The 25,320-nt window shown below is 35.7% G+C and overlaps 1 protein-coding gene across 2 annotated transcripts in view; it reads right to left on the bottom strand.

The window, feature by feature from the left end:
• CUL5 (cullin 5) overlaps positions 1-25,320 on the bottom strand; it is a 130,522-nt gene that overhangs the window by 47,702 nt on the left and 57,500 nt on the right. For both annotated transcript variants that reach the window (XM_059070358.2, XM_059070357.2), the window contains exons 8-11: positions 9,668-9,761; positions 7,731-7,861; positions 7,372-7,479; positions 4,171-4,235 (exon numbers count right to left, since the gene is read on the bottom strand). In XM_059070358.2, coding sequence (XP_058926341.2) covers positions 4,171-4,235; positions 7,372-7,479; positions 7,731-7,861; positions 9,668-9,761 — 398 coding nt within the window. The remainder of the gene's footprint in view (positions 1-4,170; positions 4,236-7,371; positions 7,480-7,730; positions 7,862-9,667; positions 9,762-25,320) is intronic.

The raw sequence follows: 25,320 nt of genomic DNA, 5'->3' as shown, positions 1-25,320 counted from the left end.
TATCACTGATGAACATAGATGCAAAAATCCTCAACAAAATATTAGCAAACAGAATCCAACAGCACATTAAAAGGATCATACACCATGATCAAGTGGGGTTTATTCCAGGAATGCAAGGATTCTTCAATATATGCAAATCAATCAACGTGATACACCATATCAACAAACTGAAGGAGAAAAACCATATGAACATCTCAATAGATGCAGAGAAAGCTTTTGACAAAATTCAACACTCATTTATGATAAAAACCTTGCAGAAAGTAGGCATGGGGGAACTTTCCTCAACATAATAAAGGCCATATATGACAAACCCACAGCTAGCATCGTTCTCAATGGTGAAAAACTGAAACCATTTCCACTAAGATCAGGAACAAGACAAGGTTGCCCACTCTCACCACTCTTATTCAACATAGTTTTGGAAGTTCTAGTCACAGCAATCAGAGAAAAAAAAGAAATAAAAGGAATCCAAATAGGAAAAGAAGAAGTAAAGCTGTCACTGTTTGCAGATGACATGATACTATACATAGAGAATCCTAAGGATGCTACCAGAAAACTACTAGAGCTAATCAATGAATTTGGTAAAGTTGCAGGATACAAAATTAATGCACAGAAATCTCTGGCATTCTTATACACTAATGATGAAAAATCTGAGAGTGAAATTAAGAAAACACTCCCATTTACCATTGCAACAAAAAGAATAAAATATCTAGGAATAAACCTACCTAAGGAGACAAAAGACTTGTATGCAGAAAACTATAAGACACTGATGAAAGAAATTAAAGATGATACAAATAGGTGGAGAAATATACCATGTTCTTGGATTGGAAGAATCAACATTGTGAAAATGACTATACTACCCAAAGCAATCTACCGATTCAATGCAATCCCTATCAAATTACCACTGGCATTTTTTACAGAACTAGAACAAAAAATTTCACAATTTGTATGGAAACACAAAAGACCCCGAATAGCCAAAGCAATCTTGAGAACGGGAAATGGAGCTGGAGGAATTAGACTCCCTGACTTCAGACTCTACTACAAGGCTACAGTAATGAAGACAATATGGTACTGGCACAAAAACAGAAATATAGATCAATGGAACAGGATAGAGAGCCCAGAGATAAACCCACACACATATGGTCACCTTATCTTTGATAAAGGAGGGGAGGATATACAGTGGAGAAAAGACAGCCTCTTCAATAAGTGGTGCTGGGAAAACTGGACAGCTACATGTAAAAGTATGAAATTAGAACAATCCCTAACACCACACACAAAAATAAACTCAAAATGGGTTAAAGACCTAAATGTAAGGCCAGACACTATCAAACTCTTAGAGGAAAACATAGGCAGAACACTATACGACATAAATCACAGCAAGATCCTTTTTGACCCATCTCCTAGAGAAATGGAAATAAAAACACAAATAAACAAATGGGACCTAATGAAACTTAAAAGCTTTTGCACAGCAAAGGATACCATAAACAAGACCAAAAGACAACCCTCAGAATGGGAGAAAATATTTGCAAATGAAGCAACTGACAAAGGATTAATATCCAAAATTTATAAGCAACTCATGCAGCTCAATAACAAAAAAACAAACAACCCAATCCAAAAATGGGCAGAAGAACTAAATAGACATTTCTCCAAAGAAGATATACAGATTGCTAACAAACACATGAAAGAATGCTCAACCTCATTAATCATTAGAGAAATGCAAATCAAAACTACAATGAGATATCATCTCACACCGGTCAGATTGGCCATCATCAAAAACTCTAGAAACAATAAATGCTGGAGAGGGTGTGGAGAAAAGGGAACCCTCTTGCACTGCTGGTGGGAATGTAAATTGATACAGCCGCTATGGAGAACAGTATGGAGGTTTCTTAAAAAACTACAAATAGAACTACCATACGACCCAGCAATCCCACTACTGGGCATATACCCTGAGAAAACCATAATTCAGAAAGACTCATGTACCAAAATGTTCATTGCAGCTCTATTTACAATAGCCAGGACATGGAAGCAACCTAAGTGTCCATCAACAGATGAATGGATAAAGAAGATGTGGCACATATATACAATGGAATATTACTCAGCCATAAAAAGAAATGAAACTGAGTTATTTATAATGAGGTGGATGGACCTGGAGTCTGTCATACAGAGTGAAGTAAGTCAGAAGGAGAAAAACAAATACCGTATGCTAACACATATATATGGACTCTAAGGGAAAAAAATGTCATGAAGAGATTAGTGGTAGGACGGGAATAAAACACAGACTTACTCGAGCATGGACTTGAGGATATGGGGAGAGAGAGGGGTGGGCTGTGACGAAGTGGGGGAGTGGCAGGGACATATATACACTATCAAATGTAAATTAGATAGCTGGTGGGAAGCTGCTGCATAGCACAGGGAGATCACCTCTGTGCTTTGTGACCGCCTGGGGGGGTGGGATAGGGAGGGTGGGAGAGAGGGTGATGCAAGAGGGAGGAGATGTGGGAGCATGTGTGTATGTATAATTGATTCAGTTTGTTGTAGAGGGAAAACTAACACACTATTGTAAAACAATTATACTCCAATAAAGATGTTAAAAAAAAAAAAAGTACATATTGTATGAATTCCATTTATATATAGTCCTAGATCAGGCAAAACTAACCAATGTTGAAATAATCAGAACAATAGTTGCCTTCGGGAAGGAGGTGGGACTGATTGGGAATGGACATGAGGTAATTCTCAAGGATGATGAAGATATTGTGTAACTTAATAGGGATGTAGGCATTTGTCAAATCTCACAAAATTATACACCCAAGATTTATGGATATGACTGTAGGTAAATTTTATCTCAAAACAAACACAAAACTCAATTAACCACTGCATGCTAAAGTGTTCAGGGAGCAAAGTTTACTGAGGCTTGCAACTTCTTTTGAAATGCATTTAAAAGTTGACTGATGGATGTATAGGGAGATACATATAAATAAATACACATTCACATATAAATATACATATAAAGATACATATACATATAAATAAAGCAACAGTGACTTTACTCTTCAGTTTGAAAATTTTCATTAAAAAATGCTGGGAGTAGAGGAGAATAAATAAGACCTTTATGTATTCATATGAAGAGATCTCCAAGATGTAGTGTTAAATGTTTCATATTTATAAAGAGAACACAATAAATGCCCTTCTAAACAATGCCAATAAAACTGTATGACTGGGCTTCCCTGGGGGCACAGTGGTTGAGAGTCCGCCTGCTGATGCAGGGGACACTGGTTTGTGCCCCAGTCCGGGAAGATTCCACATGCCGTGGAGCAGCTAGGCCCATGAGCCATGGCCGCTGAGCCTGCGCATCTGGAGCCTGTGCTCTGCAATGGCAGAGGCCACAACAGTGAGAGGCCCGTGTACCGCAAAAAACCAAACTGTATGACCCAGGTGTCTTCCACTGTGACGGCACTCAACTTATATGGTTCAAAAAAATACAGAATGAAAATGATTTAAAAAAACAATAAAGCCCTGAACAATTACTTTTCCTTCTTGAGAAATGCTATTTTTGAATATTTTAGCATTGTGTATAAAATTTATTTAAGATTAAGAAAGAAGATTTTTCCAATTAACCTTTAGCACTACTTAGTAGAACTCTGAAGATACTATAACTAGCTCAGATTAATTAATATTTCATTTACTTTTCATTTTCAGATTTTCTGTAATAGTAGTAGCACAAATAAATCCATCTTACTTGAGATGAGATCTCACCAATGAGAGATCAACTAAAAAATATATATATAAATTTACATTAAAATTGATTTCCCTTAAAATCATTATGGTGAATAGAGTCATATTCTATGCTTGTGTAGGTTATAAAATAACTTTGGTGAATAACGAGGAGGGAAAAACAAGTAGAAATTCAAAAGATTAAGAACAAAACATTTTTTTACTTAAAAAAATAAGGTCAACATTCTTTGGTCACAAGAGGAGATAATATAAAATTTAAAATCAAGACAGGATTGTTAATAATCAAAGGCAGCAAAAATCATAAAAGTTAAAAAAATGAAAAACAAACCTGATAGGATTAGGGAAACAGGGTACTTTGCATATCCAATAACATATAATACACTCCAAAAAATTTAAGAATTTTAATATAAGCATTTTAAACATATGACTTAAAAAACTTACCCTTTCTGTTTCAAAGGTAATTCAAGTTTAAATATGGTAGCATCATTAACAACTGCTTTATATGCCTGCAAATAATATAAGATATGAACATTATTTTTAATACTTAAGATAATTATAATTCTAAAAATACATAAAATACAAATTAGTTTTTATTTTTAATGATGTATCTGGCCTGATAGAATTTTTCAACTCAATGATTTCAACATGCTCTTTCTCATTATTATCATTATTCTCAAGTGAGGTCTTAATGCTGCCTGACAACCATAACATTTTCTCTTGTCCACACATTCTCCTAGGAAACATTTTCATATCACCTCCTTTCTCTTCAAACCTCCAATATTTCCTCTCCCATGCATACTCTCAGCTGATGATGTGGCTTCCTAATTCATTGAGAAAACCGAAGTAATCAGAATTCCCTCCTTTTTCTCCTGTATCATCAACTTTTACCCCCTCCATTATTTCTATAGCCTCAATATGCATACATTATTCTTTAAATCTTAAAAATTCTCTCTTGGCTTTGTCCACTTTTTTGCCCCATATTTCTCTCTCTCTCTTTAAGCTAAACTCCTAGAAGAATTATCTAACTCACTGTTACTAATTTGTCTACTAACATTCTTATTTGAAACTGTTCTAAACAGGCTTTCACACTACTACTCCAACTAATCATTCTTGTCAAAGTCACTCACAACCTCCATGTTGCTGAAGACAATGGTTAATCCCCATCTTATCTGACCTATCAGCAGCATTTTAAAACAGCAGATCATGCCCTCCTCCTGGAAAGTGCTTTTTTCACTTGTTTTCTAGCACAGCACTCTCCTGATCATTCCACTCATTCTCCTCTCTCCTCAGGAAAGATGGCCGGTTCCTTATCGTTCTGATAACTAACTTTAAAATGCCCCAGACCAGTCCTTGGATCTCTTCTCTTTGCTATCTTCACTCTTACTTTGGAGATCATAGCCACTGTCAGTGCTTGAAAAACCATATATATGGGGCTTCCCTGGTGGCGCAGTGGTTGAGAGCCTGCCTGCCGATGCAGGGGACACGGGTTCGTGCCCCGGTCCGGGAAGATCCCACGTGCCGTGGAGCAGCTGGGCCCGTGAGCCATGGCCACTGAGCCTGTGCGTCCGGAGCCTGTGCTCCGCAACGGGAGAGGCCACAACAGTGAGAGGCCCGCGTACCACAAAAAAAAAAAAAAAAAAAAAAAACCATATATATGCTGAAGCTCCCAGATTTCTTTTTGCAGGCCAGTCCCCTCCCTTAAGCTCCAGATTTGATATTGCCATATGGATGTTTAATAAGCATTTCAAAGTTAACTTGTCCAGAACTGAGTTCCTAATCTCTCTTCAACATCTCCCTAAAACCTGCTTCTCCCAAAGTCCTCATCTTCCCTCATCTCAACAAGCATATACTTCTAATTGATCAGAACAAAAATCTGAGTGTCATCCTTGACTGATCTCTTTCTATCACATTCCACATCTGAGTCCATTAGCAAGTCCTGTATAGCCTAGCCTATTTTTACAATATAATCAAAATCCAACCAGTTTTGACTACCTCCACCTACTATAGTTCTGGGCAGAGCTTCCATCATTACTTAACTGAATTACTTAAATAGATCCTTAACCCATTTCCTTGCTTCCTCTCTTGCCCCCTTCAGTCTATTCTTTTTGCAGCAGGCAGGTGATACTGATAAAATGTAAGTCAGATTCTGTCATTTGGTTTAAGATCTTTCTATGACTTTCTATCCTACTCAGAGTAGAAATGAAACTCCTTACCATGGCTCAGTCTTACATGATCTGGCCTCCTGTTATCTCTGACTACTTATCTCTGATTTCCTACTATTCTCCCCCTCACTCAATCCACTCTGGCCACAATGATCTCTTTCTTCTCTGGTTCTGGAACATGACAGGTATAATCCTGCCTTAGAGCCTTTGCATTTGCTCTCCCCTCAGACTAGAGTATTATTCCCTCAGAGAGCCACATGACTTATTCCTTAATCAACTTCAATCTTGATTTGAATGTCACCTCATATAAAGAATTTGCAGGTCACTCAATTTAATATTTCAAATGACCTCATTACCTCCATACTCCCTTAACCCTTTTCCTACTTTATCTACCTATGTACCTACCTACCTACCTTTCTTTCTACCCATTTATTTATCTAAGGGTAGACAGACAGTAATTTTTTAAAAATGCTACTGGAGAAAGTTGATTGTGTTTTTAAGAGTCTAGAAAATAATTTCTCTTGGGAAGTAAGGAAAGGTAGTTGAAGAGGGGGAAAAACTAATGGTAATTCTAGTGATAGGTTTATGATATTTAAAAAGATACGGGGCTTCCCTGGTGGCACAGTGGTTAAGAATCCGCCTGCCAATGCAGGGGACCCGGGTTCGAACGCCCTGCTCCGGGAAGATCCCACATGCCATGGAGCAACTAAGCCCGTGCACCACAACTACTGAGCCTGTGCTCTATAGCCCGTGAGCCACAACTACTAAGCCCTCACGCCACAACTACTGAAGCCCACACGCCTAGAGACCATGCTCCACAACAAGAGAAGCCACCTCAAGGAGAAGCCTGCGCACCACAACAAAGAGTAGGCCCCGCTCACCGCAACTAGAGAATGCCCACGTGCAGCAATGAAGACCCAATGCAGCCAAAATTAAATAAATGATCAAATAAATAAATTTATTTTAAAAAATAAAAAAAATAAAAAGATAATGACTCTAAGGATAATACTGTTTCATTATCATTATCCTAGACTAAAATGATGGGAAAGAAGGTATGGAAAACAAGGATAAATGTGATATAACTCTCACAAGAGCCCTATGAAAGGAAACAGGACAGAGAAATCAACTATGCTTGGCATAGGATGTGGGGAGAAGCAGAGTATCAAGGAAATTCCAGGAGAAGTATACTTTGAGCTGAGTCTTAAAGGAAGGATGAATAAGAATTCAATAAGCAATAATATTCAAAAACAGGAAAACATTCTTGAAAAATTAAGAAAGCAACTTTCTAGCTAAATTCTGGTTCATGAGTATACCCAATGCTTACAAAAGGATATAAGAAACCAAATACAATATGGCTGCCCTCCACTGATGAAAAATCAGAGTTGCTAGGTTTTTTAGTTTGTAATTTAACAGCATAATGACGCCAGTTTCTTATTAAAATTAAATTATGACAACAGTGTTAACATACAGGAATATATACCTTGTCTCTTGCAGTAAGAAATCGTGGATCATCTTGAAAAGCTTCTTTGACAAGTCTACTAAATCTATTAAACAGTGTAAGTAACTGCTCAACATATTTCTCCGAGTCCTAAAAATAAAGTGTTTTATGTTGAGTTTTAAAAAATATATATATATATACAAAAAATATAAACATAATTTTTATAACACACTATAGCTTTAAAATTTGGGAACTTTTCTGAAATATTTTTTTCTATTAAGAAAGGTGTTCCAACATTACTGTTTTGCCATCAATTTAAAATACCCGATTTTAAATACCCTATCCTGCATTTACAAAATAACTTTGAAATATGTCTATCATTGTCATTGAGGAGAACTTACAGTAGTAATAGTTTCAGCAGCTGCTACCATATCTGCCAGGCCTGCACTGATAATATGTTCCTCCAAGTCTTTCAACATTGGCTCTATCCCATTAGGAACTTTGTCCATTAATGAAAACATCAAATGTAATTCTGAAATGATAGAACACACACATATGTAATCATTTCATCCATCAGAACAGACTTTCTCTTTGATTTATATCATGGATCTAGAATGCCTATGATAATAAGAGTGTGGGGAAATATTAGCTGGAAGTTGATAGCTTTAATAGTATTCTGTGGGTGCAATTAGTTTAGGAGTTGTTACAGTAAGTACTATAACTTCCTGATCTACTATGTCAGTATGACAAAAATTATTTTTAAAAGTAACTCTAATTAAAGTGATCACACACTGCAAAACCCAACTCCTCTTAAAAAGGTGAGTCATTTGACCTTCAATGCAATGGAATATATTTATTCTAAGAAATACAAAAGTTTACAAAGAAAATTAGTTACATTTCGTAAAGTAGATGCAATATTAAATACACAATACACAGTCACATCACTAAGGGGTAAAATAATGTCCTCAGATTGTTCAGAGTAACCAGGTAATATAAACTGTATTCATAAAGAATTTTTCAGTTTGCAAAAAGCACTTTCTCCTATTATCCCATTTAATTGACCTTCACAATAATCTTACCTCACAGAATGGTTACCACTAAATAAATCCGTTTGAAGGGAGTCCACCTTGGATCAGACATAACTCTACTTAGTTTGGCATACAGAAATTCAAATATTTCATTTATGCCAAATGAGAAACTTGCTTTTACTCCAAAATACTTCTGAAGAGTGTATAGACTTAAGTGAACTGAAATACATACTTGAAAGACAATTAGAGATTAAATAGAACCTTGCAATTTTATGCAATGAAATCTAGAGAGTAATTACATCAAAATGTTAAAAGTGGTTGTCTCTGAGTAGTAAGGATATGGGTAATTTTTACTGTATTCTTTTTGGTATTAATGTACTTGCTACCTCCCAAAATAGAACTTTATCACAGTTAAGTAATAAAAAAATAACATTTAAGTAATAAAAAATACACTTCAGAAATCTTAAATTATAAGATATTTGGGGGGAGAGGGACGAATATTAACAACATAGAGTGTTTTATTACTTTTTTTTTTTTTAACATCTTTATTGGAGTGTAATTGTTTTACAATAGTGTGTTACTTTTTCCTTTACAACAAACTGAATCAGTTATACATATACATATGTTCCCATATCTCTTCCCTCTTGCATCACCCTCTCTCCCACCCTCCCTATCCCACCCCTCTAGGTGGTCACAAAGCACAGAGGTGATCTCCCTGTGCTATGCAGCAGCTTCCCACTAGCTATCTAATTTACATTTGATAGTGTGTATATGTCCCTGCCACTCTCTCATTTCGTCTCAGCCCACCCTTCCCCCTCCCCATATCCTCAAGTCCATGCTCGAGTAAGTCTGTGTTTTATTCCCGTCCTGCCACTAATCTCTTCATGACATTTTTTTCCCTTAGAATATTAACAACATAGAGTGTTTTATTACTTTTAAAAAATATTTGCCACAAGGTTCCACACAAAAGTCAAAATACCTAGTTCTATCCTATACCATATGTTTACCATTTAAATTAGCCTTTAAAAGCAGCATCTTACTTTTGAGAACAAATTGAAATTTGCATGTGAGCACACACAAACATACTGATACCTAAGGGGGAGAAATACTTAAAACATAAGTTTATAAAGAAGATTTTCTTTACAGTGTTTCTAACTACGCTAAATATTTTTATCATTTTCTTTACTCAGTTTGCCATAACAAAAATACCTATGTATAAAAGAATGATCTAACAGCAATTTATAAAAGTGATGTGCTTCAAAGATATCCTCTTAAAAGAGTATGAGAACTTTATGTGGTGTTTTACCTACTTTCAGTTTCATTTCGTTTGATCATGCCTTGGCACTCTGCTAAGATAGTCTCTTTAAAGGATGTCACCAGGGCATTTACACAGCATTCCATGAGCTGAAATACATCAAAAATTGGTCAAGGCTATTATAAGCACAAATAAGGCACAAATCTATTCCACTCCATTTTGCTTCATAGTCCCATAAAACCACAATGTTCAACAACAGAAAAAAAACTAAGAATACTGAAAGTAGATTTTACTTACCTTTGAGGATTGTTGAAGACGGATACTCTATTTTAGTTTACCAAAACATACTTCCCCCTAAGGAAAAGGCTATAGAACTTAGGTTCTCTTTAGAAATTTTAATGAAAGTCCCCAAGAAGGGGAGGAAAAAAAACTTTTTAATGTACAAAACAAACTGAAAAACTAAACTTTAATGAACTCTTATCTGGAGAGAACCTGTGTTGGAATTAGATTCTAAAATGCTAGAAGTATGAACATCCATTCAACACATAGTAGGTTCCATTGCTGTGAGCACCAAAGAAGTGTTAGGATACAAAGAAAAATAAGCTATAACCTCTGCTTTGGAGAAGATCATTGTCTTACTGAGGGTGGGGAGGGAAGCAAACTTTACTAAATACAACTCAGTTAAGTGGCAAAACACACACAGAAACAGAAACAAACAAAGGAACTACTATTTATTTCTGGGTAGTTAAAAAGGTCTCATCCACAAGATGAAATCTAAATTGGATCTTGAAAAGTAAGTACAAATTTTATAATAGATTGGGTATTCTAAGAAAAAGAAGCTGAATATGAAGAGACAGTGGGAGAGAAAGCTAGAAAGGTAGACTGGAGCCAGATTATGAATGAAAAGCTATGGTTTGGGATTTTACTCTATAGGTAGAGAAGGTTTTAAACAGAAGATAAATGTAATGAGCTTCTATTCTCCCACCAAGTCATTTTTAAAAGGTCAGTCCAACGTCAGCAAGGTAGGTTGTACTGAGTGGTGGTAGGGAGACTGGCAAACATGGCTGTTGAAAGATTCTAAGTAAGATGGTCAGGGTCTAATGTTCTGGCTGGCTCCACTCTATCACTGCTCCTTCGTTTCATACTCTCCTTGCAGGTATCAAAACGAACAGGTTGTGATTACTAACACAAGGCACATACACTAAGGCTGATATCTCTCTTCTGAAAAACAGATCTGTCTGCATTAAGGAAGAGAATTGTGTGTGCCTTAAAAGTTCTTTGCTAAAAATTCCTCTTGGAATTTAATGTTGTTAAATTACTGAAGTTAAATTTAGGTAATGGAGATTCAATATATCACTGTTTCCACTTCTTGAAATGTTAAAAAATTTTCCATAATAAAAGGGTTTTTTTTCAGGTCCCTCCCTCTATGAGAATTACACTAATGACTTTAAAGTCCATGTATGTCAATTTCTGTCCTAAGAAAAACAACATACATATGAAGTGGTTGAGAAATTTCTGCCAAGGTGGGAAGCTCTGCCCCAATTACTGAGTAATCTCATTCTATACCAGCCCTGGAATATGCACAATGGAACACTCCCACCTTCGACAGAGAATAGGTAAATCTAACTATATACAACTAATGAAGAAAAAAGAAAAAGTACAATCAGATTAAGCTCTTTCTAAAATAAGCTCTATTTTCTGTTTTCTAAAATAATCTGTTTTCTGTTTCACTGAAAATTTACACTTGAACATAATCTAGTTCAGGAGTAGTCCGAATTTTGCAGACTCCAAAAATCATGTGTCATGTGTTTCTAACTGTTGTGAAATGTTTAATGGCTGTGACCAGCTTTTTAAAAAAATATAGAACAGAACAAAAAAAAAAAATCAGAGTGCATCACATATAAAAACAACGAATATTATCATAACTGTTTCAGATATGAGCAAATAAACAAAGCATATACTAAGTCACAATAAAAAATGTATTTCTTATTGTGTGTTACAATAAGAATTTACAGGAGAGACTAGGGAGGCTAGGTGTCCAGTGGTTAGGACTCGGGATCTCACTGCCATGGGTCTCGGTTCAATCCCTGGTCAGAGAACCAAGATACTGCAAGCCACATGGTGCGACCAAAAAAATAACATAACATAACATAAACGAGAGGCTAAATTGACAAGATAGTTGAAGTAAACTGAGCAGAATTTGGTAACTGCTTAGATGAAAGGAGTTAGGGATATAAAGGTTACTGAAGCACTTTCTAGCTTGAAAGGTTAAACAAGTTATTATAATAACAAATATCTTTTAATGAGCACCTACTCTGTACGAAGCATTGTGCTAAATGCTTTACATACATTATCTGATTAACCCATATGTCATTTAACTCATGAAAACCTTATGAAGCAGATATTTAACATATGAGGAAACAAGCTTAGAGAGGCTAAGTAACTTACAAATGTTACACAATTAGTTCATAAGGTCGTGAGCTGTAATATGAGGCCAGGTATGTGACTCCAAGCCTACAACTTTTGATACTACACTAAGAGAGCACATATACACTTAGTAATGGTTATGTGCTCAGAAATGAGTTAAGTGTTGTAAGGAACACAGAAGATAAAACATGGTTTATACACTCAATGCTCTTACAATTCAGTTGGGGATATGTAACTATAGTGTATCTAAAATGTGTGCATACTTCATACATAACAGAGGTATATGAAAAGTTCAATTTCACCAATAAAGCAAAGAGATGTAAATAAACACATTATTACTACAGTATAAATAAACTTCACAAGGACAGAGACTGTGTTCCATCCAGCTATATATTCATGGACTCAACACATTTGGTGCTTGATAAATAACACAACAAAGTAGCCTATAATTTGCTACTAAATCAAGCTGTAGAAACACTGGTACAGTGGGAATTCAAATAACAGGAAATGGATGAAGGCTAGAGTATTTGGGGAGACTCGCAAGATGGGCTTTAAGAATTCTGAAGGATTTGAATAGGCAGAAAAGAAAAGTAAAACATTACTTAAAAGAATGAATCCAAGAAAAAAACGAATAGAATGAGGTATATGAATAAGGAAATATTCCTTACTGGGTAGAATGACTCTTACTGGACAGTATTAAGTTAGAAAAATAAGTTATGGCCAAATTATGAAGGGCCTTGAAAATCAGAGATAGGAAATCAAGATACTATAGTTTTTTGAATAAAGAATTAAAATAATGGAAGAGTAGCCTCAACTCACAAAAGAATACAAATGGTCCATAATAAGAATAAAGTAATGGAAAATCCAATGTTTTTAATGATAGAACTAGCAGATGGATATTCCCTTGAATTAAACTATTAATGTCAATCCTAAAAAAATAAAGGTGCCCAGCCACATTAGCAATTTTTTTGGGGGGGCTGCGCCATGCAGCATGTGGGATCTTAGTTCCCCAACCAGAGATCGAACCCGCGCCCCATGCATTGGAAGCGCAGAGTCTTAACCACTGGACTGCCAGGGAAGTCCCCTACGAATTTTTAAATGCACATTAAAAAGTCTTTTAAAATCTATGATACTGGGAAATTGGCAAAATTAATAGACTGAAAAAACCCAGATCAGCAAAGATAAACAGGCATATGTTAATGGAATCAGAATTACAACAACATTTCTGAAAATCAGTTTGGTGTTATATAGCAATCTGTAAAAGGTGCATACCCTTTGCTTCAGCAATCTCATTTCCAGGAAATTCCATTCCAAGAGAATGCCACATGTAAGAAAGATGTATGCATAAAGATGTTAAAAATATATCAAGATATAAGATATAAAGGTATAAGCATGTAAATACATTCCAGGAAGTACTATTTTAAAAAACCATAATAATAACAAATAATAATGAAAATTCCTATCATTAGAGAAGTAGTTATAGTACATATATATGATGAAACATATACAAGCATTAAAAATGTTATAATATAGAAGCGTTTAGAGTAAAAATGTACATCATAACTTCTTTAAATGCTAGAGGAAAGGAAGAAAGAGAGAAAAGAAAGAAAAGACGGAATTCCCTGGCAGTCCAGTGGTTAGGACTTGGCATTTTCACTGCCAGGGCCCGGATTCAATCCCTAATCAGGGAACTAAGATCCTGCAAGCTGCACAGCTCGGCCAAAAAAAAAAAAAAAATTTTTTTTAATTTAAAAAAAATAAAGAAAGAAAAGACGGAAAGGGAAGGGAAGGAAAAGAAAGGATAGGAGAGGAGGAAAGGGAAAAAAGGAAAGAAAAGAAAAAAAGGATCAACCAAGCAAGTATGACAAAATGATTACCATTGTTGAATCTGCTGGCTAGGTTTGGAGGGTGGGGTTCATTTTACTATTTTCTCTACTTCTGAAAATATTTGAAAAGTTTCATAACAAATATTTTTTAAAAAACTAAAGAGAAGAATCATGGTATAGGTCCCTGTGTATTGAAAATCCTTTAGAAAACTATTTTAGGTAGGCAAAAAGAAGAAAGGGAGGTTGCTTGATAGAGTTCTCTCCTTATCGCCAAAGAGTCTTGTCTTAACAAGAGGGTCAGTTTCTTGAGGGCAGGGACCATGTTATTCCTCTTTTGTATTTTTCTCCCCATCATTTACCAAAGTTCTACATACAGAGTCAACCCTGTGTATATACTTGTTATTTGAAAAATACATCTTGAATGGAAAGGATAGTGATAAACCATCTCTCTCACCTTGTATTCCCTTTCTGTCTCCTTTTGCTAGCTTCCGTGAAGAAAAAAACTTTTTGCCATATGTCATCAACTCCTGTATTTTGCCTGAGATGAGCACAACTTCTAAATCCATAGCAATCTCCCCAGATGTCTGCAAGGTGAAACACTTTAACTATCAATGTGCTTGATGTTTTACCTTCCTTTATAGCAAAACTCTTCAAAGATGATGCCTGCCATAAAACACAGCAGGCACTCAGTATTTGTTGAATGAATGAATGCATAGCTCTGTGAAGATGAGAAAGGTGGGATACGTAGGCTAGCTGATGTACTAGTCTTTTTTCAGTGGTATTCAATTTGTACAATTAATGCTACCTCACTGAAGTTTAATAAAAACAATAGGAATGGTTCTGATTTTTGTTAGTTATGTAATTCCCTATAAGTAATAATTTGCTTTTGCCTTAGCTAAAAAATAGGAGTTGAATTAAAAATCATCCTAGATTACTCCACCTTAAGATTCTACTTTATCACTATCAGGTCTTTAACCATACAAGGATATGTGTATGTATTCAAGAATTCATTTATTCCACGTGTGGTAGGCTATTCTCAAAATTAACTTCTCGGTTTTATTTTTAAAGGTTTTTTTAAACCTTTATAACCAGTGTTTCTTGTTTCATTTCTCAACTAGTTACACAAGTAACTCTACATAGACCAATGGAGTCAGTTAGACTCATGATGACTTTTTAAATACCACCCTTAATATACTTAAATACTGAAGGTTAACAAGTACTTTACTTACTTTCATGTTAACAACTTATGACTTATGACCTTGTTGCTAATTCCATTTTTTATCAATATTTTGCACAGGTAGTAAAATAGTGTCTATCTGTCTGAGAATCAGTAAGCTACTTCTGTAAACCACAATCCTAACAGTAAAAACTACCATGCCAGGCACAGCACTTAAATGTTTTGATACAGTAGTTCATTAAACACAAGTGAGTATTACCCCACTTTACAGTTAGGAAAACAAGGAAGACAAAGGTTGAAGAACTTGCCAAAGGGCACACAGCTGGTAAAATGACAATGGAATTCAAATCCTCATCTTCTTCCAACATGTATGTCCCTAACCAGTGTAATACACTGCTTCCCTAGCAGAGCTCTGGCCAATGAGAAGAAATGAATACTTGCCATCACCATTTCACTCTCTATTCCTTTATTCCACTGTATAAACAATCCATTTTATTCTAGTGTTACTTTGAAGATAGGAACCCATTCTATCTTCTTATCCCCGGTAGCACAAGGCCTGACATAGTTTAGGTGCATAATAAATGACTGCCTTCAGGTAAAACCAAGCTATATAGGACTATCACCTAAAATACTAACAGCCACAGAAAAAAATTTTAAAGTAATTTTGTTTTATATTTTTTCATTCTTTTCTTACTGTTACGTGTCACTTTTCTGTCAATAATGCCTCTTCAAGCAGCACAGCTCTGAAGCCGCTTACCCAGTTTTACTAATATACTGTGCTCATCTGTTAGAGGCCCATCCAGTGATAATCAAGCTCATTAGAATTGTGTTGGGGCTAAGCCGGATCTAGGTGGGGCTAAGTTGTTCTCCTGTAAGTAGAAGTTGAAGACTGGGCCTGTCAGACATCTAATGCAACGCAGCTGCTCATAACTCTTGGCCTAAATTACTTTTTAAGTTCTCCACTGAACTGCAAGTAGCTGAAGTTGCTAAAAGGGTTATCTTCTGGATGAGTCAAGTATTACTGTATCATACCTACTAAAAACACATTGACAACTCAAGCATGCTTGCACATGTGCACAAAGACACACACACAAAGCATTTGATCCAAGTTTGGGCACTCAACCCAAGCTAGGCCAATTAGAGCTAGGCTGATTAAAACCAGTGGGACAAGACTCCTCTCAGGTCACAAACTGGAGGGACAAACTGGTAGCATTCATGGTCCTGACTTCAATTTAACACAGGTTCATTGGTGACTCAGATACCATGAGCAGTATCACTATAGATGATATAAATTTCCAACAGTGAAAAAATTTTAAGATTCCAAACAAAAAATATATTTTCATTGCTCAATTTACACAATAATATACCTAGAAAATGAAGTGTATTACTAATATCATGCAAAAATGTTTGGGTTTAAAAGTAAAATGAAATTAAATTCTAGACTCAAATATCTAAGTGTAAACAAGATTTTCATTTACGTGAGTGGCCAGGGGACCACTGAATATTATTTTTGGGATATGGGCTAATTCTTATTTATGACAGTCTGAGCACTGTGAGACATGTAGCATTCCTGGACTCCATTCACTAAAAACCAATCATTGTTGACAACCAAAAAAAAAAAAAGCGCCTCCACAAATTTCTGTAACACTCGCTGGAGGTAGATGCTATCTTCATTGAAAATTTCTGGCCTAGAGATTTCAGCTCAAAATATCAATATATTAGCCTATCTAAACAACTCACAGCATAACTCACTTTTCTTCGATTCATCTCTATTAGAATCTGCTGTACTGACGACAAGCAAATTCAAATGAAAGTTGAATTAGGATAAATCTATAAAAGGATCCTAAAAATATTGTGATTACATGCTAAACCAAACATTTAAACATTTTACGTATAAAAAACAGAAATACCTTGAGAGTAACTTTTATTGGCTGTATAGTATATGTCAAAATCCCTTTGGGGTATAAATTTTTTTTTTATTTTTATTTTTTTTGCAGTACGCGGGCCTCTCACTGTTGTAGCCTCTCCCGTTGCAGAGCACGGCTCCGGGCGCGCAGGCTCAGCAGCCATGGCTCACGGGCCTAGCCGCTCTGCGGCATATGGGATCTTCCCGGACTGGGGCAAGAACCTGTGTCCCCTGCATCGGCAGGCGGACTCTCAACCACTGCGCCACCAGGGAAGCCCAACAAAGACTATGGGGTATAAATTTTTATCCATTAAAAATGGGACTTTGGGACTTCCCTGGAGGTCCAGTTGGTAAGACTCCACACTTCCACTGCAGGGGGCATGGGTTCAATTCCTGGCTGGGGAACTAGGATCCCATGTGCTGCACAGTGTGTCCAAAAAAAAAAAAGGCAGGGGGACTTTCTGTTCTATCCTAAAATGAAAGAATGCTATTATGTTAGGAACTCTGTTAATGTGATTTCCTGAATTAGTTCAACGGAGGAAAATGCCACATGTTCATCTCCATTGATGCTTCCCAAATAATAAAGGCATTCTTCACAATATTCTTTATTTTTTTACATTTTATTTTTATTTTAGCCTTACATAAAAGTTGTAAAAATAGCAGAGAGTGCCTATACATCCATCACCCTATTTCCCATAATGGTAACTTTTTACATAACTACAGCACAACTATCAAAACCAGGAAAATATTAGTACAATATTAATGAACTACAGACCTTATTAGAAATTCACCAGTCTTTCCTATTCCAGCATGCTATCCCCAGATTACATTTTGTTGTTAGTTTTCCTAGTCTCCTCCAATCTGTGACAATTTCTTGGTCCATGTGTGTGTGTTATTATGATCTTGACACATTTATTTAATTTTTATTGGCATATATTTGCTTTACAATGTTCTCTTAGTTTCTACTATACAGCAAAATGAATCAACTATACATATATTCCCTTTGTCTTTGGATTTCCTTCCCATTTAGGTCACCACAGTGCATTAAGTAGAGTTCCCTGTGCTATACAATATGTTCTCATTAGTTAATCTATTTTACACACAGTATCAATAGTGTATATGCCAATCCCAATCTCCCAGTTCCTCCCATCCTCCTCTTTCCCTCTTGGTATCCACACATTAGTTATCTACCTGTGTGTCTCTATTTCTGCTTTGCAAATAGATTTCATCTATACCATTTTTCTAGATTTCACATATGTGCGGTAATATACAATATTTGTTTTTCCGACTTACTTCACTCTGTACGACAGTCTCTAGGTCCATTCACATCTCTGCAAATGACCTAATTTCATTCCTTTTTATGGCTGAGTAATATTCCATTGTATAAATGTACCGCATCTTCTTTACCTGTTCCGCTGTTGATGGACATTTAGGTTGCTTCCATGTCTTGGCTATTGTAAACAGTGCTGCTGAGAACATAGGGGTGCATGTGTCTTTTTGAATTATGGTTTTCCCTGGGTATATGCCAGTAGTGGGATTTCTGGGTCATATAATAATTCTATTTTTAGTTTTTTAAGGAACCTCCATACTGTTTCCCATTTACATGGCTGTTATCAATTTACATTCCTACCAACAGTGCATGAGGGGGTCCCTTTTCTCCACACACTCTCCAGCATTTGCAGATTTTTTGATGATGGCCATTCTGACCCGTATGAGGTGATACCTCATCGTAGCTTTGATTTGCATTTCACTACTAATTCGTGATGTTGAGCATCTTCCCACATGCCACCTGTATGTTTTTTGGAGAAATTTCTATTTAGGTCTTCCACCCATTTTTTGATTAGGTCGTTTTTTTGATATTGAGCTGCATGAGCTGCTTATATATTTTGGAGATTAATCCTTTGTCAGTTGCTTTGTTTGCATATATTTTCTCCCATTCTGAGGGTTGTCTCGTCTCATTTATGGTTTCCTTTGTTGTGCAAAAGCTTTTAATTAGGTCCCATTTGTTTATTTTTCTTTTTATTTCCATTACTCTAGGAGGTGGGTCAAAAAAGATATCACTGCGATTTATGTCAGTGTTCTGCCTATGTTTTTTCCTTTAAGAGTTTTATAGTGTCTAGCTTTACATTTAGGTCTTTAATCCATTTTGAGTTTATTTGTGTGTGGTGTTAGGGAATGTTCTAATTTCATTCCTTTACATGTCCAGTTTTCCCAGCACCACTTATTGAAGAGGCTGTCTTTTCTCCATTGTATTATATATTTTTGCCTCCTTTGTCATAGATCAGGTGACCATAGGTGCATGGGTTTATATCTGGGCTTTATATCCTGCTCTATGGATCTATGTTTTTGTGCCAGTAACATACTGTCTTGATTACTGTAGCTTTGTAGTATAGTCTGAGGTCAGAGAGCCTGATTCCTCCAGCTCTGTTTTTCTTCTCAAGATTGCTTTGGCTATTCAGGGTCTTTTGTGTTTCCACACAAATTGTTAAATTTTTTGTTCTAGTTCTGTGAAAAATGCCAATGGTAATTTGATAGGGATTGCACTGAATCTGTAGATTGCTTTGGGTAGTATAGTCATTTTCACAATATTAATTCTTCCAATCCAAGAACTTGGTGTATCTCTCCATGTGTTTGTGTCATTTCGGTTTCTTTCATCAGTATCCTACAGTTTTCTGCGTACAGGTCTTTTGCCTCCTTAGGTAGGATCTTGACACTTTTAAAGAATAGTAGCCAGTTATTTTGTAGACTGCCCCCAAAATAGGGATTGTCTAAAATTTTCTCATTAGAATAAGAGTACTAATTTTTGACAAGAATACAACAGAAATGATTTTGTACTCTTCTTAGCGTATCATATCAATATGATATGATCATATCATATCAATATGTCCTGTTACTGGTTATGTTAACCTTGATCACTTGATTAAGATAAGTGTTTTTTGGGTTTCTCCATCATAGTGACTATTTTTCCCTTACCAAATATCTTGAGAAAGATACTCTGAAAACTGTCAATTTTACCTCAAACCTTTGGCCAGTGATTTTAGTATCCATTAGTGGAGCTTGTCTGCAACAACTATTAGTGTGATTATACCTAACAGTAATCATCAATTTCCCTCCACATTTTTAGAGAATTCTTCTCTAAAAATCTGAACATTTTTCATGTTTGATGGCCAGTATTAAGTATATATCTGTATCTTTTTAAAAAATAATAAAATTCATAAATTTATTATTTTTTAATAAATGTGGCAGCCATAACTGTTAATTTTTCAACCATACATATGAGATGAAGAAGTACCAGAGCTCTTCCACTGAATTGACGTTGCGATCCTACAAATACTTATACCTTTTAGTAATACAGAGACATCAAGTAATTTATCAAGAATTACAGGTTTCATTTGGGGGGTTATTTCCACAAGACACAGGAATGGTTTCAGTTGCTCACATTCTTACCAGCACTTATATTGTCAGCTTTTTCATTTCTTTGAGCTGTTCTAATACAGATGTAGTATTGTTTCATGATTTTTAAAACAGTTTTAGAGATATAATTGACATATGATACACTGTACAACTGTTAAAGTGAACAGGTTGATAAATTTGACATGTATACATCCATAAGACCATTATCACAATTAAGATAGAACACATCTATTGTATATCTGTATCTTTTTTCCAACTTTTTTCTACGAGATATTTATCATTTTTTTGTTCCTCAATTTTTAAAAGTTCTTTATATAGTAGAACTTTATATAGTAGGGATATTGGGCTTTTGTCTGTGACATATATTTCAAATACTTTTTCCCAGGTTGTGGGCTAATTTTTAACTTTGCTGATTGTGCTTTTTGCAATTACATTTTTTTTAATTTTAAAAATTATTTTATTTTATTTTATTTATTTATTTTTTTTTCTTGCGGTATGTGGGCCTCTCACTGTTGTGGCCTCTCCCGTTGAGGAACACAGGCTCCGGACGCGCAGGCCCAGCAGCCATGGCTCACGGGCTTAGTTGCTCCGCGGCATGTGGGATCTTCCCGGACCAGGGCACGAACTCGTGTCTCCTGCATCGGCAGGCGGACTCTCAACCACTGCGCCACCAGGGAAGCCCTAAAAATTAATTTAATTTATTTTTATTGAGGTATAATTGCCACATAACATTAGTTTAAGGTATGTGACATAATAAATAGATAACTATATACATTGTGAATTAAGTCACCACAATTAAGTCCAGTTAACATACATACATAACTACATAGTTAAAAATTTTATTTTCTTATGATGAGAACTTTTAAGATTGCAATTTTTTTAGTGTATAGTCACATTTGTCAGTCTTTTACTGACTGAACTTTGAGTCATAAAAAAAACCTCTCTCTATGCCAAAGTTAAAGAGGAATTCTTCTAGTACTTATATAATTCCATTTTTAACACTTAGATCCCTGATCTATTTGGGGTTTATTTTTCTGAATGGTGTAAAATACAGATCTAAAGATCTTTTTCCAAGTATCTGCTGAGTCATCCCATCACCATTTTTTTAAAAGTCCATCTTTACGGCCACTGATTTGACATCCAACCTTTGTCATATGTAATTCTGGACTTTCTATTCCATTCCACTAGTCCACTATCTATTCATGTGTCAATATCACACTATTTTTTAAAATTTATGTATTTTTATTGAAATCAACTCATAGTTGATTTAAAATACTGTTATTACTTTCAGATAGGTGTACAGTCAGTTAGGTATATGGCACAGTGATTCAGTATTTTTGCAGACTATACTCCATTATAGTTATTATAAGGTAATAGATATAATTCCCTGCACTACACAGTATATCCTTGTTGCTTGTCTGTTTTATATACAGTAGTTGGTATCTGTTAATCCCATACGCCTAATTTATCTCTCCCATCTTCCCTGGCCCCTTTGGTAACCTCAAGTTTGCTTTCTATATCTGTGACTCTGTTTCCGTTTTGCATATTCGTATCATTTAGACTCCACATGTAAGTGATACCATACTGTGCATGTCTTTCTCTGTCTGATTTATTTCATTAAGCATAATAATCTCTAGGTCCAACTGTTGCTGAAAATGGCAATATTTCACTCTTTTTTATGGCTGAGTAATATTCCATTGTGTGTGTGTACACATACACCCCATATCTTAATCCAATCATCTGTTGATGGGTACCTGGGTGGCTTCCATGTCTTGGCTATTGCAAATAGCACTGCTATGAACATTGGGGTGCACATAACCTTTCAAATTAAGAATTTTCATCTTTTCCCGATATATTACCAGGAGTGGGATTGCTGGATAATATAGTAACTCTATTTTCAGTTTTTAAAGGAACCTCCATACTGTTCTCCACAGTGGCTGCACTAACTTGCATTCCCAACAACAGTGTATGAGAGTACCCTTTTCTCCACATCCTCTCCAACAGTTGTTATTTGTGAACTTTTTGATGATAGCCGTTCTGACACGTGTGAGGTGGTACATCAGTGTAATTCTGATTTGCATTTCTCTAACAATTAGCAATGTTGAACATCTTTTCATATTCCTTTTAGCCATCTCTATGTCTTCTTTGGAGAAATGTCTATTCAGGTCTTCTGCCCATTTTTTGATTGGGTTGTTTCTTTTTCTGATACTGAGTTGTTTTTCTTTTTGTTTGTTTGTTTGTTTTTGTGGTACGCAGGCCTCCCACTGTTGTGGCCTCTCCCGTTGTGGAGCACAGGCTCAGCAGCCATGGCTCACAGGCCCAGCCGCTCCATGGCATGTGGGATCTTCCGGGACCGGGGCACGAACCCGTGTCCCCTGCATCGGCAGGCAGACTCTCAACCACTGCGCCACCAGGGAAGCCCCTGATACTGAGTTTTATAAGCTGTTCCCACATTTTGGATATTAACAAATCCTTGTTAATCCCTGTCAGCTGCATCATTTGCAAATACTTTCTCCCAGATTGTTTTTGTTTTCTTGTTAGTTTCCTTTGCTGTGCAAAATCTTTTAAGTTTAATTAGGCCTCATTTGTTTATTTTTGCTTTCATTTCTTTTGCCTTGGGAGACTCATCCAAGAAAATATTGTTACAATTTATGACAAAGTGTCCTGAATATATTCTCTTCTAGGAGTTTTATGGTTTCAGGTCTTACATTTATGTTTTAAAATTACTTTGAACTTATTTTTGTATATGTGTGAGGGAATGTTCTAATCTCATTGTTTTACACATGGCTATACAGTTTCCCCAGACACCACTTGTTGAAGAGAGTGTCAGATTGCTTTGGCAATTCAGGGTCTTTTGTGGTTCCATATAAATTTTAGGATTATTTGTTCTAGTTCTGTGAAAAATGTCACGGATATTTTGAATAGGGATTGCAGTAAATCTGTAGATTGCTTTGGGTAGTATGGCCATTTTCAAAATATTAATTCTTCCAATCCAAGCAAGCATGGGATATCATTCTAACTTCTTTGAATCATCTTCAATTTCCTTCATCAATGGTTTAGAGTTTTCAGAGTATATGTCTTTAATCTCCTTGGTTAAGTTTATTCCTAGGTATTTACATTTTTTTGATGTAATTTTAAATGAGATTGATTTTTACATTCTCTGATATTTCATTATTAGTGTATAGAAATTCAACAGAAATAGAAGTACATTAATCTTGTATTCTGCAACCTTGCTGAATTCATTACTTGGTTCTAACAGTTCTAACAGTTTTGGAAAGTGTTCCATGTGCACTTGAAAAGAATGTTTATTCTGCCCTTTTTTTTGGATGGAATGTCCTGTTGATAACAATTTAATCCAACTCATCTATTCTGTCATTCAGGATCTCTGCTGCCTTTTTGTCTGTCTGGATAACATGTCCACTGATGTCAATGGGGTCCTACTATTATTGTATTAACTGTCAATTTCTCCCTTTTATATCTGTTAGTATTTACTTTATACTTAGGTGTTCCTGGATTGGGTGCACATGTTAACAAGTATAATATCCTCTTCTTGTATCAATTCCTTTATCATTATATACTGCCCTTCTTTGTCATTCATCATGGCCTTTGTTTTAATTTTTTTTGGAAATGAGTATTGCTACCCCTGCTTTCTTGTCATTTCTGTTTGCATGAAATAACTTAGCCCATTCCTACTTTCAGTCTGTGTGTTCTTCATCCTAAAAGGAGTCTCTCGTAGCCAGCATACTGAAGGGTCTTGTTTTTTTATCCAATTAGCCTCCCTATGTCTTTTTTTTTTTTTTTAATTTATTTATGGCTGTGTTGGGTCTTCGTTGCTGTGCATGAGCTTTCTCTAGTTGCAGTAAGCAGGGGCTACTCTTCATTGCGGTGTGCGGGCTTCTCATTGCAGTGGCTTCTCTTGTTGCAGAGCATGGGCTCCAGGCGCACAGGCTTCAGTAGTTGTGGCACATGGGCTCGAAAGTTGTGGCTCACAGGCTCAGTAGTTGTGGCACATGGGCTTAGTTGCTCCACAGCATGTGGGATCCTACTGGACCAGAGCTCAAACCCATGTCCCCTGCACCAGCAGGAAGATTATTAACCACTGCGCCACCAGGGAAATCCCATCCCTCCCTATGTCTTTTGATCAGTGCATTTAGTCCACTGACATATAAAGTAATTATTGGTATGTGTTTACTTATGGCCCTTTTATTACCTGTTTTCCAGTTGTTTTTGTAGTTCTTCTCTGTTCATTTCATCCTCTTTTTGCTTCTTCTATTTTAATACCACATCACTTAATTACAGAGAATTTATATAGTATGTTTTAATGTCTGGTAGGGCTAGTTCTCTTCAAAGTTTTTATTTTCCAGTGTTTTCCTGGCCATTCTTACATGTTTATTTTTCCACATGAACTTTTTTTCAACTTGTCTAATTTCAATAAATAGTTGTTGGTATTTTTATTGGAACTACAGGAAATATATAAATTAATTTAGAGAAGAACTGATATCTGTATCATTTCAAGTCATAGAATTTAAGAATAAGAGCTATCTTTCCATTTTTTCAAGTCTACATCTGTGTCTTCGGAGTGTCAAACTTTTCCTCTTACAGGTTTCACACATTTCTTACTAGATTTTTCCCAAGTATTTAATTTTCTTTATTGCTAATATAAGTAAGGTTATAAGTAACCTTATAAGGTTATAAGTAACCTTATATCCTCTGTTTATTATTTGTGTATATGAAGACTGATATTTATATGGTAATTTTCTATCCAGCCACTTTCCTGAATTACTTTACTGTTTGAGTTTTATCATTGATTGTGGAGTTTTCCAGACAAAGTATATTCATATCATCTCTAAAATGAGACAGTTTTCCTTCTGGCTTACCCATTCTATGCCTCTAATTGATTTCTGTAGTTTAACTGCATGGGCTAATACTTCTAATGCGCTGTTCAACAGAAGTAGAAA

The sequence above is a fragment of the Kogia breviceps genome, chromosome 7 (genome assembly GCF_026419965.1).
Source record: "Kogia breviceps isolate mKogBre1 chromosome 7, mKogBre1 haplotype 1, whole genome shotgun sequence".
NCBI classification, from domain to species: domain Eukaryota; kingdom Metazoa; phylum Chordata; class Mammalia; order Artiodactyla; family Physeteridae; genus Kogia; species Kogia breviceps.
The sequence above is the reverse complement of the archived record's forward strand: the minus strand, read 5'-3'. Positions and strand labels throughout refer to the sequence as shown.